General features: G+C 41.3%; 1 protein-coding gene and 1 long non-coding RNA gene across 7 annotated transcripts in view; one reads left to right on the forward strand and one right to left on the reverse strand.

Annotated features, from left to right (window-relative positions):
* Window positions 1-10,047, forward strand: part of ANKRD10 (ankyrin repeat domain 10) — a 42,790-nt gene extending 32,743 nt beyond the window's left edge. For 5 of the 6 annotated variants that reach the window (XM_050949963.1, XM_050949973.1, XM_050949985.1 and 2 more), the window contains 2 exons: window positions 5,362-5,457; window positions 8,424-10,047. In XM_050949963.1, coding sequence (XP_050805920.1) covers window positions 5,362-5,457; window positions 8,424-8,890 — 563 coding nt within the window. In that variant the 3' untranslated portion in view covers window positions 8,891-10,047. Of the gene's footprint in view, window positions 1-5,361; window positions 5,458-6,283; window positions 6,786-8,423 lie in introns of those variants that run through there. The other variant, XM_050949993.1, reaches the window with a different exon arrangement.
* The window catches only part of LOC127050631 (uncharacterized), a 45,906-nt gene extending 28,796 nt beyond the window's left edge, over window positions 1-17,110 (reverse strand). Inside the window, exons 1-2 of the long non-coding RNA XR_007774260.1 lie at window positions 16,740-17,110; window positions 10,137-10,168 (exon numbers count right to left, since the gene is read on the reverse strand). This is a non-coding gene — a long non-coding RNA (uncharacterized LOC127050631). The remainder of the gene's footprint in view (window positions 1-10,136; window positions 10,169-16,739) is intronic.
* Between the last annotated feature and the right edge of the window lie 382 nt (window positions 17,111-17,492).

The raw sequence follows: 17,492 nt of genomic DNA on the forward strand, positions 1-17,492 counted from the left end.
TGTACACCCAAAGGGGGTAATACACCCCCCAAGTGTCCAACTCAGGTGGACTCACTGAAGGGAGATCATGGTCTGAAGCAGGGGTGCTGGAGGCTCTGAGATTCAGTTCAAGGACGCAGGGAAGCCAAGTGTCTTACCCTAGTGAAAGAGTGAGCTCCTAAGGCGGTATGGCACCCTGAGGGGTGTCCTCCCAGGACTGTTCCAGAGCACTGGATCTGTGGATCCATGACAGGTGATAGTAGAGGATGGCTTTTGAATGCATCAAGAGGATGGTTGGTTTCTGAATGCACCAGAAGTATGTTGTACATGACTAGCATCAGAAAAACAAGGGTAGTCAAAGGAAATAGCCAGAAAATGATGTATAGCCATCTCCTTGTGAAGGATATTGCACACCTGTGCATTGAGAGGATTAGGCATTGGGAAGCTCAAGAAGATGCCTCTGATTGCATGGCTGGAGAAGAATGATCAGTTTAAGAGGCAGGTTCCAGCCCCAAATTTGTCCCCAACAGAGTCCAGGAACAGCACCAAAGAGAGCAGCCAGGGTAGCAGCAGGGTGTCCACAAGACCAGTTCCCCATCCAGCAAGGGCTCTTCATGACCTTGCTCCCCATGAACAGATTTGAAGCAATGATAGTTAGAGCTGAGAGAGAAGTTGCTGGAAGACTGCAAGAAGCAATGAAAGCATGAATGGGAGATGAAGAAGCAGAGGAGCAAGAGGACCCACAGAGGGGCAAGTGAGGAGTTCGCAAGGAACCTAGATACCAAATTGCTGCCTCAGATTAAGGAGGCAGGGATGTAGATACCTGCCTCACTGCCTTTGAAAAGGCTTGTGATTTGAACCAGGTTAACTTTTTGGACTGGCTTTGCTGTCTCACCCCCTTACTCGGTTCCAAACCCATACAGACTTACAGCCAGATGAATGGAGTTGATTTGGGGACTATGAACTATTCAAAAAAGCTTTGCTGCTCACATTTGAATTGACTCCTGAGGCATTTAGGAAAAGGTTTCAGAGTGTGCAAAAGACTTAGGATGTGACTTGCTTGGATGCCACCACCCTGATGGGAGAGTATTTTAACAGATGGGGTAAGAGCGCAGGGGTCACCATGCTAGAGGATTTGTATAACCTGATTGCATTGGAGCAAGATTATGAGATGTGTTCTCATAGGCTGACCATGTGATTAGTGAACAGGAAGCCCAAGGATTTGCACAATGTGAGTCAATTGGCAGATGAAGGAATCCTCCCAAGGACTATTCCAGAGCTGTTCTAAAGCACTGGACTTCATGGATCTGTGATAATAGTGCATCCTTAATGCACTAGTTCTAGAGAAGGCTGGTGCTAAAGTTTTTTATGGGTTGGTGATGTGAAGGGTTGGAACTGAGAATACTGACTTCTGCTCCTTGCTCAGTTCCTATTTCCTTAGGAAAGCCAGATTCTGGCACAGACTGGCAAAGATCCCCGTTGTCTCCGACACTGCTGAGAGATCTGAACTTCAATAGTGTTTTTAGGAAGACAAGTATGGTTTAGGAATTAAGCATTTCCTCTGAGACTTAGACATAGATTTTGGATCTCTGTGGGTGTATGGGTGTTGTATCCAAAAACAAATGAGATCCTGGAGAAGCTGAAAGTGACTGACTAAATCAACTGCTTCAGGCCTCAGCTATCTATTTATGGGTCAGTTCTGCATAGAAATCCGAAGTAGAAAGTAGCCCTATGCCTTTCAGTGGAGATAGATGAAGGAACCTCATTTCTGTTTCAGGCAGCATTGTTGCCAAACAGCAATTTGAAGATGAAAGAGATGACCCTGTCCCAAGCTTTAAAGGAACAGATCCTTCTATGTGCCTCCCTTTTGGAGACAGTTTGTCCTTAGGCAGTTGTGTGGGGGTTTTTTTTTCTTTACCATAGTAAACCATTTTCTTGGGTTGTTGGAGCCACCAGGAACTTATCAAATGAGGGTCTGACTTCTAGTTCCAGGGTGTCTGTCTTTGTGTCTCTCTCACACACAGTCTCTCTCTTCTCTTCAAGGATCCCTCTCGTAAGAAACTTACAGGACAAGGTTTTGGCTTTAGTAAAATTTGAGAAAAGAAAATGTCAGACCCTTACAGGAGGAAGGGATTTTATTCCCAGTATTATTCCTTTCATAAAAGGAAGAGTGACCTGCATACTATTCTAGACTTCCCCAAACTGAACAAATGCCCAAGGGAAAATCAGATTCCACATGGCTTCTTCTGGGGAACATAACCCCTTTTTGGTCCCACATTGGTTTGGGTTCCTTGCTCTCAAACAACTTGATGGGAGAGTGGCATCTCAAGGTGTTCACAAAGTCCTTGGCTGTGATCACAGCTCATGTGCATCATCAGGGCTTACAGACTTATCCATACCTAGATGACTGGCTTATAGGAATGTCATCTTAACATGGGTTAAGTTATGCCCTAAAGAAGTGTTCCATCTTCAAGACTCTCTTGGTCTGAGTGAAGGAAAAACCAGACCTTATTTTAGTAAAGATTCTGACTTCCATAATGTCTGTCCCAAATTTCACAAGGGATTTAGCTTTGTCTACCTCAAGGCAAGTTGACAGAATTTACTAAGGCAGTTTTTTGAGGAATTTGGGCTCAATGGCAGTCTGCAGACTTGTCGCCCTATTTGCATGTCTGCAGATGAAACCTTTACAAGGGTGAGGTCCAACGGGTCTTCCTGGAAAGCAGGAAGCCCTCAACCAGACAGACTTACCTGGCCAAGTGGATGAGGTTTTCCTGCTGGGTGTCAGAGCATGGCATCTCTCCCTCGCACTCTTCTGTACAGTCTATCTTACGCTACCTGCTTCATTCAGGGAACCAGGGCCTGGCACACTCTCTTCCATTAGAGTTCATCTCGCGGCCATCTCCACTTTTCACTCACCAATCTAGGGCCAGACAGTGTTTTCTCATGACATAATGGTCAGATTCTTGAGAGGCCTCGAGAGACTTCCCGCAGATATGGACTCCTGTCCTGCAGTGGGATGTTAACTTTGTCCTCTCTAGGATCACTGGCCTGCCCCTTGAGCCACTGGGTTCCTGCTCCCTTTCCCACTGTCTTGGAAAGTCACGTTCCTGGTGGTGGTGACGTCAGCAAGATGAGTCCCTGAAATTAAAGCCTGACTCTGTACAGAGTCCTCTACATAGATAAGGTTCAGTTGCGGCCCCACCCTGCCTTCTTGCAAAAGGTGGTTTCCACCTTCCATATGAACCAGGACACCTTCCTTCCGGTGTTCTGTCCCAAATTGCACAAGACCAGTGAGGAGAGCCATCTTCTCTCTGTGGATGTCCGGAGTGCCTTGGGTTTTTACTTAGAATGTACCAGGCCTTTCCAAAGATCGACTCAACTCTTTATTGCTACAGTGGATGAAGGGTCACCCGGTGTCCTTGCAGAGAATTTCCAATTGGATTACCTGGTGCATAAGGCCTGTTACGACCTGGCTGGGGTTCTGCCACCACTGATTGTCAGAGCCCACTCGATTACAGCGCAGGTGTCTTTGGCGGCCTTCTTGGCGTACATCCCTATCCAGGATATCTGTAGAGCTACAACATGGTCCTCTGGTCACACGTTTACCTCTCAGTATGCCATCACTCAGCAGGCCAGAGACGACGCTGGGTTCATCAGAGCTGTGTTGCAATCTACATGTCTGTGAACTACCCACCTCCATGGGTACTGCTTTGGAGTCACCTAATATGGAATGGACATGAGCAGGCACTCGAAGAAAAGACAGTTAGTTACCTTTTCTGTAACTGGTGTTCTTTGAGATGTGTTGCTCATGTCCATTCCACAATCCACCCTCCTTCCGCACTGTTGGAGTTTCTGGCAAGAAGGAACTGAGGGTGGGGAGAGCCGGCAGCACCTCTTATACCATGGCATGTGGATGCTACTCCACAGAGTGCCAGAGCCAGTCCTCTACGGATACTGCTGAGGGAAAAACTTCTGGCACTGGTGCATGTGGTAAGCACAAACACGCCTAATATGGAATGGACATGAGCAACACATCTCAAAGAACACCAGTTACGGAAAAGGTAGCTGTCTCTTTCTCTCTACAATGTAGCAAGAACAGAGGCAGTTTAGGGAGCACAGTGCTGCTTCCACTGGCCAATTAGCGAGGCTGCATGGAAGCAAAGCCAGGAAGGGAAAAAGGGCATTGCTTGTCTTACATAACTCCTGTTCTGTGACTGTATAGCATCTAGCGCTCCACATTGGGTCACCCCCTCTTTCTCCCTCTGCTATTTTTTGGAGCCCAGTTACATTTAGGTGTTCTGGAGGCAGAGGGAAACAAGGAAAGCATTGGTGAGGGAAGGCCACCTATACTCTCTGGGGCAGGTAGGCTTCATGTCCTAGACTAATTGTCTGTAGTCTTTACGCTTCCAAAGATAGCGTTCAGAATCTGCATCAAATATACTGGTGTCTGATCCCAAGCTATAAATGTTCTCTGAGAAGTATGAATTGCTCTCTTCCGTATCATTGTGCTAACTGAAGCCTAATGATGGGTAATTGAAATGTCAACTATTTCTATTCACTTCACCAGAAAAATCAATCTAATGTACTTGAATGTGATGGAGCATCTAGTTTGTGTTGAGTCATAGTCAAGAGTTTAAGGCTAGAAGGAATGACCTGATCATCTAGTCTAGTCTTCTGTATATGGTGGGCAACAAACAGCACCAGCACACACTAAAACCAACAACTAAAGTATTACAGCACATAGGAGACTAAACTACTATGTTGCCACTGACAGAAGATAGAAGGAACTTGAGTTTACATCAAGGCCTGAGGTCCCTGCAATGGCAGGGAATTGATGAAGTGAGATAATCCTGGCAAGTGACCTGCGCTCCATGCTACAGGAGAAGGCAAAAACAACAAAACCCGAAGGTCACTGCCAGTCTGACCTGGGGGGATATTTCTTGCCAAACCCACATATGGATCTGATCTCCATCTGTGGACATCTTTGATGCTTGAGAGGAGGGTGACCAAACCTCTCCTCCCCCCGTTTCCCCCCCAGGATACATTGGGGGTGAGTATCCTTTTCTTGACCCCTGTGTGTGACCAGCTAAAGCCCTGAAGCATGAGCTTTAAAAACAAGATATAAACTGGAAAAGATCCCCAGGGCTGCCAACCGCCTGTCCCCTGCCAAATCCTTAATTCTCCCACAATCAGTCACTTCTAATCCAGTTTCCTTCATGCACCCCTCAGATTTCTTCTTTTATGCGCATACAATTAATCTTTCCATATAGCAGTTTTTTTCTCATTTTTAATAATGAGAATATTTACACTTCAGTTTATTGGCTTGGATACGAGTTTTCAACTGTGCTCTCGAAACTAAATCTAACCTTCTTTTTTTACCAGCTCATAGCTTTGATGGCTTAATACCAATGATGAATGGAGGAAATGAGGATGATGCTGACAATATGCACATTGATAAAGAGTTTGCTGTTGTATCAGGTGGGAGTGGACAGTTTCCTGTTAACTACAACAACATTCAAATGGTTGAAGACACCAAACAGGAGAGTGGTTCTGTTGGACCAAAAGAGATTGAAATTTACACAGTTTCTGCAATGCAAACTCCCTGTCGTTGCAAGAATCAATATGCATTTTATTTCTAATTTAAATATAAAACATCCTTTTATTTTTTGCACACTGTTGTCCAGAGTCTTAAACTATTGTATAATAGTTATTACAGTAATATTTGGGTTTTTAAGTAGATATCGAAGATTAGCTGTTTCATAGAACACACTGCAAGGGTATAAGGGAGACCTTATTGATCTAATCTAAATAGAAGTTCACTATGGCTGTTTCACTTTAATTAAAGGCTTACATTTCATGTGCCTTGTTTTTAGTTACTATGTTTGCAGCTTAAAGGAAAATTCAGAGGTATTTTAAATGATTGGTTTAATTGGTATCAGATAGATAGACTTAATTACCAATATTGTACAAGAAGAAGTATATCCTAATGGTTTATATAGTTCTTGACACAGTATGGAACCTCTTAGCTAGTTTCAGACTAGCACAACATAAGCTAAAAATAATAGTCCAAACTTAACGATTGCGTGTCCGATATTTGTTCAAACACAGCAATATGACTGTAGAAATCATGTTGTGAACAGCTATTGCTTTTGTTTTATCTGGATAAGACTATTGATGCCATGGGATTTTCATTGAGTTGCCATTTGGAACAATCTTGGAAACTACTGTTTGGATTTTGTATCAGTCTTCATGAAAACAGCCATATTGTTAGTAGTAGTGCATATTAGTACTTTAATTTTTTCAGGGGCCGCTTGATCAAGATGCTTTTTAATAACCCGAGAGTGTGTATAGAGTTACGCTGTCTTAAGAAAAATTGTCTTGGGTCAGCTTGTCCATCCACTTGGTAGGTAAAGGGAGGAGTTACTATTTTAGTATATTACTACATTTTGAAATGAATATTCATGTTGTAAGTCACACTATAATAAAATGTTTCTGCTTGATACCATTGGTTGGATTCACCAAAAGTAGATGAAAAGCTCCAGTGATAGTTGCCAAATGTTTATATTTATTGAAAAGTAGTTGACTTTCTCTTTCATAAATATTGTATATTGTTATGGGTGCTTATTTTCAACAAATATAAAACTGCTATAATTATCACTAGAACTATTCATGATCTGCTTTTGAATATTCACTAACAGAAATACCATTGTTAACTTCACCCACTTGGCAAAGCTAGCCTAAATTATCAATTTTAAAACAGGACTTTGCACTTTTTCCAGTTAATAAACACATTATCAAATTTTTAATGTGTCTTTGTCACAATATTAGTAGGCATAATGTGTTTGAATTTCTTTTTTTTTTTTTTTTAAACTTGACCTCCAACAGGATTCTGTGGCTAATGTTTTTAGTTAATGTGATTATTTTAAGCGGTTTAGGGATAAAGCAGGAAACTTCAGTTGCTGCACTTAGTGTCACAGAACTCTCAATTCATTCACTTTCTTGGCACTGGTATTTCACATATAGTAATGCACAATGTCATAGTATGTGTATCAGTTTATATTTACGTGGTGAACCACAACTTTCCACTTCTTTGGTGTAAAACAGTGGTACTCATTACCTTTCCTTCAAACAAGTACCCCATGTTTTAAAATTTGGCAATTTAGTAAGAGAATACTTAACTGTCCTGAGCTAGAAATAAAACAAATGATACTTTTCTGCACAAAGATTTATGCATTAATATGTACATAAATGTATGTGTATATGTTCAGAGAGACACAGAAAATGTAAAATGCTCAAATATCAAAATACAAAGCTAAAGTTTCTAGGTTTGCCCTGCTTGATGATCATAATGGTCCCTTCTGACCTTAAAGTCTGAGTTTATCGTTAGAGAGAGAGAGAGAGACACACACTCTCTCACACACACACACACACACTCTCACACAATATATGCCCCAATAGGTAATTTTAGGGCACACCCACTAATCTGTTTTTGTGCTAGTACTTTGAGTATCACTGCAGAAACATACATTTGAAACTTGACTGAAATTTAGGTTTTACAGAAAAGGTAATTAGTGTACTAATTACTAAAATTCAAACGAGAAATTGCTTAAACCAGTCTGGTTTTTTGCATGCATGTTTGCAGTGTTTTCTGTTACTAATCTTACGGTCTTCTGTGCATTTTGCTGTTGTATGGCATTTTGCATGTGGATTGTACAGATGTTACAAATCTATCATTAAGAAAAAACACATTTTTCCTGCTAATATATTCTCAAGTAAACCACTAGTTATACTGAAATTAATTGTTCAATATGCAAACTTAGGAAACCTTTTATATTAGATTCCCCACTGACACAAGCTTGTTCATATTGCCTGTTTCAATGTGTACTGTTACCTGAGATCTGTCACTAAAGAGGAGGCAAGAAACCTAAGTTAATCACCACTGCTAAAAACTGTAGTCCACTCAAATTTCAGTTCTTGCACAGAGATTCTTTTGTTCCAGGTGGATTTTAAATTTGTGTAAAAAAGGTAGCTTAACTTCAAAAACCTTTGTCCTGTTTCTCAAAATACTATTTGGAATGTTGTCTGCTTTGTTACTCTACACTTGTCACTTAATATCTTATTTTTTCTAAAATTCACACTGTCTTAGAAAGATTAGCAGAGCTATATATATTTACATTTCTAATTTAGTTAGCAGTTATGTTTTTGAAATTAGCTTTCAAATTTACTGATCAGAGTCAGATTACATTACTTTTAAACCACCTATGTTGACATGGAATATAAAAATTAGGTTTGCACTTGTTTTTGTTTGGTGTTTTTTTTTTTTTTCCCCCCTTTCAAGTTTCCATACATAGGCTTTGAAAAACAAAAGTGGAGTGCAGTGGAGACATTTTTATGTATTTCCATTGATTCTCAATTTTTGGTGACAGATATATTTCTTAATGCAGATATGAATAGCAGTAGCTCCGTTTTGAATGCATTGACAAATGGATGTACCATCAATGGACATTTGGACTTCACCGCCATAACACAGTTTAATGGAATGGATGCCAGGCATGAAGAATGTTTAACGTTAATACCTAATGGAATAACTCCTGGAGTAGCTTCTGCCAATAGGCACAGTAGTCACACCAGTAACGGCACTGAAGAACCAGAAAAAGCCATGAATACTTCTGCTGATATGTGTGGTTCACTGCATCTGAATGGAAGCCCAAGTAGCTTTGTGTCTAACAGGCCCTCATGGGTTGACGATCTTGGAGATACTTTGCACTATGGGCATTATCATGGTTTTGGGGATACTGCTGAAAGCATCCCTGAACTTAACAGTGTTGTTGAGCATTCCAATTCTGTTAAAGTTGAACAGAAATACGATAATACTGTCTTAGGCACAATGTATCTTTATCATGGCTCCTAAATCAGCATCTTGTTCGTCAAATTCATTTTGAAATTGCTAGCAAATGTTTGGGAGGGACAAAAAATCCTCACCTAGCATTAAATCTGAAGAATGCAACTATTACTATTTTTACACTTTTGTTTATATAAAAAGTAAACCTTTCATTTGACAGTCTTATACTATAGTTCTAATTTGTTGCATGTATGGGGCTTATTTAGTGATGCAAGTAGGTGGTGTTACAATGAAATGTTTATTCTTTGCATTTTACTATGGAATGTTGTGGTTTTTTACTTTTTTATTTCCAAGCTAGTGAACACTATCTTCCCCTTTTTAAAAAATGTTTTCCCTCTTATTAATATGATCAAACTGTATTGAATTTTGTGCAGAAAACAAGTTGTGTTTGTGCATCTCTTTTGAAGTAAATATTTTCCTTTTTTGTACTTTCTGCTGAAGCTATGGTAGCAACATCAGTGCCAGCTGTCACTATGCAAGGTTTGAAAAGTGTTCTTAAAGGAGCTTCTCTGATTTACAAATTTGTGCATTTATTGAATCGAAAGTTCATCTTTACTTTCTATGACAAATTAAATGTTAAAAATGCAAAGACGAAGTTTGAAAAATGTTTCACTTTAATGTAGCATAGGAATTATTTTCTTCATTGTTTGGGGCCCTTGGCATTATAGAAGTGGAAAAGCAGATTACCCATATTTGGCTGCAAGACAGGGTTGGTTCTGATTTTTGGACTTTATCTTTAGCCTGGAGGCATGTTGGCACTGTTTTTGCTTTTTATGCAATTTAAAATTACTGCTACTTATTATAGAAATCGTCAGGTCAAAATATTTGACTGATTTTGATATACTGTACATATATTTTGTTTGCTTTGTGTTTTTTACAACTGCTTTGAAAATCTAATGCTGTGTATATCTAGCCAGTTAAGATTACTTTTAGGGTTATGTTCACTGAAAATACATTGTATTTAAAGCTTATTACAAAAGTAAAAATTCATACAAGTGCTCTGTACAGACATTAAATAATGTAAGATACTACTTCTGTGATTTGATAAAAGAACGGTGGGAGAATATATTAAACAAAAGAAAGCCAGTAAGACCTTCAAACTGTATCAATTTTTTGTTGTTTAAAAGGGATGTTTACAAATTGGATTTAAAAAAAAAATAACTCGATTGTATCTGAATTTATTTTATTTAGAAGAGACACATTCATTGATTATATGAACTAGTGTTTAATAATTTTAAAGTCAAATCTCACTTACCTATTTAATCCTTCTTAATCCCTGTGTGGAATCTTCATTTATTTTCATTATGTGGAATTATTAAAAAAAAAAAAAAAAAAAAAAAGGTAAATAGGCTGGCAAGTCATCTTTGACTGAATTTCTTCGCGCTTTCAAAGATACTAGTACATGTTTTCTACACTGTGTAAAGACTATATCAGTCCTGAGCTCCCCACGAAAGATCAGAAATGTTAGCTCTGTGTTTCACACTGAAATTGTGTAGTACTCAGTTTTCCCTTAAACATTTTATTAGGAAAAGTCTGAAAAATCATCAATATTTTCTAATAGAACTTACAATATTGTTTCATATATTACCATTCTAATATAAAATACCACAAAGCAAATTAAAGTATAGTGAGTTAGATATTAGTTGGTTACAATGACTGTATAAGCAAATGGAACAGTTGGCCAGAATAATGCAAGCACTTAACTTCTGGGGACGAGTGAGATGTGCAGTGGAACCTAAATCTCACCTGAAGCATGGCCCCGCTAGCATTCTATAATTTTGGTCAAACTAACACTTCAGACTTAAAGCTTAATTAAAAACATTTTTCCAAGTGCTATTTTAGAGTTTTACATAATGCTTTTGTTCATACTTGTTTAGACAAATCAAACCCATTAGTAGTTACACAGTGTGCTGTCTGGATTTTCCTCCTCAGGTTACAACTAATCTTGCACATATGTTGCTTGGCTACATTTTATAGTTTTAAATGAGGTTTTATATTCCCACGTGAAGTATAACTCAAGACTTAAATTTCCTGCCAGACAAGCTTTTAAGGAAATATGTGCTATGTTCAGCTTTCATTCACTATTACTTAAACAGGTTTCAGACACTCATTTGTCTTCAAAAATATTTGACTGAAGTATCTATATCCTACCTGTGAAACATTTTCTTAAGACCCCTCATTCAAATACTTTTTGCTTCCAAGACTAAATTTCCAAACTGACACTTGAGGTCCTTGATTGCTGCCTGTTGTAAATTCTTAAGATGTCTTCTGTACGTTTTTAATTTTTGGAAGATCAACTGAAGTCCTCAGAGCAAAATAAGGTTGCAAGAGTGCAGTATGTGAGTGAAGAAGGAGATTGATGAGGCAATTTTGAGTTTATATGCTGGAATTGAAAGTGAGAAATGCAGGCTATTACCATAGCCCTGTTTTCTCTACTGTACAAAGGCAGAGAATTGGAGAAAGTTGGAGCAAACTTCTGGTCTCGGAGATTGAATACTGATATGAATAGTTAAAGGCTATTTGGCTGTTTTTAATTATTAGTATAAATAAGCTTTGCCGCTTTGAATAGAAGGATGAATTTTACTCTCTTACATGTTTGTAACTCCCCTGCCTTCAATGGTAATTTTGTGTTAGATGGCAAAATATGGGCTGCAGCTTTGCTTAACAAAAAGCAAGTGGAATAAATGTGCTGCCTTTGGCAGAAAAAATGCAGATAGATTTGAACTACGTATAATCAAATGGCAAATGTTTATGCAGTTAGTTTCCTAGTGACAGCTTATGTCTTTCCAGAATGTTGAGTTTAGCAAAACTTAAACTGAAAACCAAGAAATACACTGTTAAGGTAAACATGCACCCAACCTTGACTCTGCCCCCGTGGCACTGGCAATACCCACTGGGAGTTATCTGCATATACTGCAGCTGCATTCACTGGGTTGTAGCTATATTGAATGGCCTATGCAATAGATGAGACTAGTTGGTAGAGGTCTGCCTGTGAGCTGAGGAGATAGGAATTAGTTTGCACATTACAGAGCTGTAATATGGTTGGTTATGAGGTGATTGGAGTTTGCTCCTATCCAATCAGTGTAAGGAAAGGGGAGCATGTGTACCCTAAAGATGGAACTAGTATGCATCAGTTTATTGCAAAATTATGTAGGTTGGTGCTGAGGTAGTGCCAGGTATAGTCTCCCTGGACTAAGGTTGGGGCAGGTAGGGTCCCCACAGTTAGGTGAAGGGCAGATAGGGCACCTCATCCTAAGGTCAGGGTTAGAAGTAGTGTTCCATCCTTCTGGCCTGGGCTATGGAGGGGGCAGGTAGGGTCCCCCTGGTCCAGGGACAGAGATGGGGCAGGCAGGTAGGTACCCAGTATAGGATTGGGATAAGACCAGAAAGTGTCTCAATGAGAATAGGGCTGGGGTTAGAACTGGGCTGGAAAAGTGCCTCAGGCTTGGGTTACATTGAAGGGCAGGTAAGCCCCCCCACTCCCCCGCCTAGGGTTGGGGCAGGAAGGGCACCATATTTTAGGGTCAGAGGTTGGAGTAGATAAACAACAAGTTATGGTTTGGACAGGTACAGTCCCCCAAGCCTAGGATTAGGGTTGGAACAGGTAGAGCCTCCCACCCTAGGGTTAACATTGGGGCAGAAAAGGTTCTCAGGTTATGGCTGGGGTAGATAGTGCTCCCAGGGTTAGGGTTGGGGCAGGTAGGAACCCAAAGTCTAGGCTTAGGTCTGAAGCAAGTGGGGTCTCAGCGTAGGCCTATCGTCCCTATGTACTTCATGGATCCTGTGGAGATTATGGAAGAGGGAGACATACATCAGGGCCCTAATTATACCCTGGATGATCACTGCTTCCCACCACCCAACACAGATGTAATGAGGTTAAGTGGAGTCTGCATAAAGAAATTAAAACTACTGATTATTCCTCAAGAAAGGTTTTTAATGACTTAACGGCTATAAATGGAACACAGAATAGGAAAAGAAAAGTTAAAGACCAGCATTGAATAAGGATTAATATAAATGGCAAATTATACTGAAGACAAGTACAAGTAATATTATGCATCAGGTACCTACTACCATATTTAATACTGCAGCATTGCTATAACCTGAGATCAAATTATTCTGACACTACCATTTTGAATACTGTAGTGTCAGTACTACCTGAGATTAAATCAGCTCGAGCAACCCAGACTTTACTCCAAAACCTTACCCTGCATTTTTCCAAAGATATGTTATCTTCAGTCAACCGCTTTCTGCACTGGCCAGGTACAGATAGTCGGTGAAGTGCAAGTCCCTTTGGTTCAGGGGGTGTATGTGAGCCTGACAAAGAGCTCTCTCTTTTAGGTCAACACACACACAAACCCACGTGAGGCTCAACACATTTTATCTCATCTGCCTCCCATGTTTTGAAGCAGGTCAACCAATCAGGTTAGGCCAAATCTTTAATGTGGTTAATGTTGCTTTGGCTGTATACTTTATGCTTGCTTATTTTCTTGTAGCCAATTGTTTTAAATATGGTTAATGTGGGTTAGACAAGCTGTGCCTGGAGGGTACAACTTATCTCACTTTATAGGAGTCAGCATAATGTGTTATCTGGTTGCAGCACATTTTTGACCATGTGTCTGTTTCCTTTTGCAAAGCTTGCTTTTTAAAGCTAATTTTACAAGGCTCGCTTTGTGAAGCTCCCGGAAGTTTTAGGCCTAACACTGACAATACTATTGTTCATTTCAAGCTTGACAATACTCTTGTTAAAATTATTCACAGATCTCTGAAGGTGACTTATCTAGTGAACCAAAAAGAACCGCCCTCTCTCTAGCAGGAAAGGACCAGAATAAATACATCTATCAACTGATTCTGTGGGACAACAAATGGAAAAAAAATGAATGGAAGTAAGGGTCATAGGTTTGCAATCAGTGTTTCTGAAGGGGACACCAAGCAGAGATCCCTGGACAATATCCACTGCTCAAGAGTTCAGAGAGCTAATGGATGCTGCCCAGAGAAACTCTTCCCAGAGACTTGAACAGACAAGTGCACAAAATCAGCCCCCACAGTCTTGGTCACAGATAAGCCCTCTGTCCAACCCCTTCCTTCTTGATTGGATATATGGCGCATTAGCTGAAAGCCAGAAGGAGGTTGACAACTTTGTGAGGACATGCATAAATAAAAAGATGTGGAGAAAAGTGAAGACAGAACCTTGACAAGACATTCTGGAAGAGGCAGAAAAGGGACTGCATGCAGTCAAGTTGCATGTGCTAGGGTCTTCCTCTCACCACAAGAAAAACAACTGTAAGGGGAATCCAAAAACTGCATCAACAATAGGCTTCTGTTCATGGCTCTGTGAAGGAGCTGCCAAATTAAATTCCTGACAGGCTGTGGCACCAAGGTGGAATACAGGTTAGCCCACCAAGACTCCTTACCCTCCATAGATGGCAACAGCTCCCACCATTACATACTGGGGTGGGCTATGAGCATGAAGAAATTAATAGCATGGAGCGTGAGCTTGTCTAGATGTCCCTGTGATGTGGCTTGGAATCAGGCCAGCCAGGCCGTACTGAGTTGGCTTATATGGGAAATTCAAAGCAGCTAGGGAGAGGGGCTTGCAGGGTAGGGACCTAACCTGAAGCTTTGATGGGCCAGAGGAAATGGATGGGCAGGGAACACTAGAGCAGGGGTAGGCAACCTATGGCATGCGTGCCAAAGGCAGCACGCGAGCTGATTTTCAGTGGTACTCACACTGCCCGGGTCCTGACCAGTCCAGGGGGCTCTGCATTTTAATTTAGTTTTAAATGAAGGTTCTTAAACATTTTAAAAACCTTATTTACATACAACAATAGTTTAGTTATATATTATAGACTTACAGAGAGACCTTCTAAAAACGTTAAAATGTATTACTGGCACATGAAACCTTAAATTAGAGTGAATAAATGAAGACTCGGCGCAGCACTTCTGAAAGGTTGCTGACCCCTACTATAGAGGCTGGGAGCATGTGTATTATTCCACCAAGTCTCTGTAATGCCAACTATGTCACAGTTGTGTTTATTTACTAGCATTTTGAATTCTTCCTGCTTATTCCCCATACGTCTCACATTAGCATACAGACATCTAAACTACTGATTTGATTTCCCCGCCCCCAATTCTGTCTTGTCTCTCCTTTATCCCTGCTATAACAGTCCTTGCTCCCCTCAAATTCTGACCCTTCTCCCAGGTCTCCATGTTTTTGACTTACCTGTGGGCTTTTGTCACCTGCCCCCTTCAAACCTAATTTAAAGCCAGAGGTTAGCCAGTCTGTATCCAAATATGCTCTTCCTCTTCCTCAATAGTTGGACCCCATGTCTGCTTAGCAGTCCTTCCTGGAACAGCATCCTGTGGTCAAGGAAGCCGAAGCCCTCCTGGCAACACCATCCTTGCAGCCAGGCATTCACCTCCAGGATGCATCTGTCTCTGCCTGGGCCCCTACTCTTGACCAGAAAGACTGAAGAGAACACCACCTGCACCCCCCAGCTCCTTCACCCGTACTCCCAGAGTCCTGTAGTCACTTCTGATCTGCTGAGGGTCATACTTTCTCAGTATCATTAGTGCTCACATGTATCAGTAGCATGGGGTAGTAGTCAGAGGGACAGATGATTCTCAATGATCCCTCTGTAACATCTCGGATGTGGGCTCCTGGCAGCAGCATACCTCCCAGGATGCCATGTCAGGGCAACAGATGGGTGCCTCTGTCCCCCTCAGAAGAGAGTCACCAACCACTATTACCCTATGTTTCCTCTGCGGAGTGGTGGCTGTGATCTTCCCAGCCTTGGGAGTACATGGCTTCTCCTCCTCCACCTTTGGGTGTGATTCCTCACAGCTCATTGCCTGGGCAGCAGATCGATTTTCCATCACCATGGTGGGTGGGTTGGGAGTACAGGTGGAGCACTGCCTGCTGTCAGAAGTAACCAGCAGCCAGTGTCCTCCCTGTGACAGAGCCATATCCTCCTCCCCCAGTGATGTGACAGCAGTCCTCTCTAGCTGGATAGCTTCCTCAGCCTTGGATGTCTCCATACAAATACTCTTGAGGAATTCCTTGTGGGCATGGATGCTCCTCAGCCTAGTCACCTCCTCCAGTAGCTCTCCCACCTGCTTCCTGAGAGATTCCACCAGCAGGCACCTCTCACACTGGATGGTCCCCCCAGCCTGGCTTTCTGCGTGTGGGAAATGCAGGCTACAGTCTCTGCAAATCCACACCAGGATCTGGGTAGAGGCATCCATGCTTAGGTTGTCTGGATACAGGTGCAGGTGGAGGAGACAGCAGCAGCATTGGCACTGGCAATGCGGCCCTTCCTAACCATAGTGATTATATTATGACTCCCTCTTACAAACTCCCCTATGGTCCCCTGTTCGCTAACCTTGTTACTCTTCTGCCTCAGCAAGAGAGAGATTTGCTGCTGCTAAACTGTGTGTCAGCTACCAGCCATTCCAGTCTGTTAGCCAGTCCAACAAACACCTGTAAGGCAATAAAAAGACTGGCAGAAGCCCAAGGAAATGCTCAATGTCCCTAGATCCTGAACCCCCTTAAGAGGTTTCCTCAGCAGTATTCAGCCCATCACTGGACACATACAGAAAATACCAACTCCACTGTCTCCAAGGAGACAGATTACACACCAGTGTGTTGGCCCAGCGTACAATGCACACTTCACTTTAACAGAACAGTACTGAGATGGATTTATAACAAAATAAGAATGAGTTTATTAATAAAGAACAGAGACATCAGTGATACTTTAGAGACAATAGAAACAGAAAATGGTTACAAATAAAACAAAAGTATAATCATATGTTCTAGTGTCTAAAACTTAACAAGTTACAATTCTTAAGATAAGTTTCTTACCCAAAGCTACTTCTCAGTGGCACCAGCTCACCTAGTTGGGGATCCACCACTCATCGATGCAAAGAGCCTGATCTTTTTATTCTCTCAGTGATGGATAACAAAGGGCTTCTCTCCCTCTCTTCTTATAGTCCAGTAAACCTTTGAAATGGATTCATTTGACTCACTAGATAAAGTTCTTCTCCATTGCTGTCTGTGCTCCAGAGGGCTGATGTCAGGCTGCTTCCTCCTCTGCCTGATAACTGGTGTTTACTTCAGATGCAAATGAACTGCCTATTAACTCTGGTATCCCCCTGTTCAATTTACATTACAGACACAGGCAAACAGGTGATGCAATATTCCTTTGCCTAGGACAAACTTGTTTATCAAGTCTGCCTCCAGCACATACACATGCACAATCTCTTACACACCATCCAGCCATACATCACACAGTGCTATTAATCATCTGTGTGTCAGCAGCTTTCATTTGTTACTACACACAACACTCTCTACAGATAAATACTATGATAGCAATGTGTTAGGAGTAGTGAGTGTGTCAGACCTGGTAGGGGGTTTACAAAACAATGGACCTTCTGCTAGTTGACACTGAGGGGCTCTTACAGTCACACTTGCCTTAGTGCTTTTGGATTGGCCTGCAAAAACAATGTTTTACCCTGTCCCAAACATAACCATCTCTAGTCTGCCATGTTTGCACCAATAATGCACTGGGCCTGCCTCAGAATTCTGGAGCCAGCTAATGAAAGCAATTGAACAGAA

This window comes from Gopherus flavomarginatus, chromosome 1 (genome assembly GCF_025201925.1).
Source record: "Gopherus flavomarginatus isolate rGopFla2 chromosome 1, rGopFla2.mat.asm, whole genome shotgun sequence".
NCBI lineage: Eukaryota > Metazoa > Chordata > Testudines > Testudinidae > Gopherus > Gopherus flavomarginatus.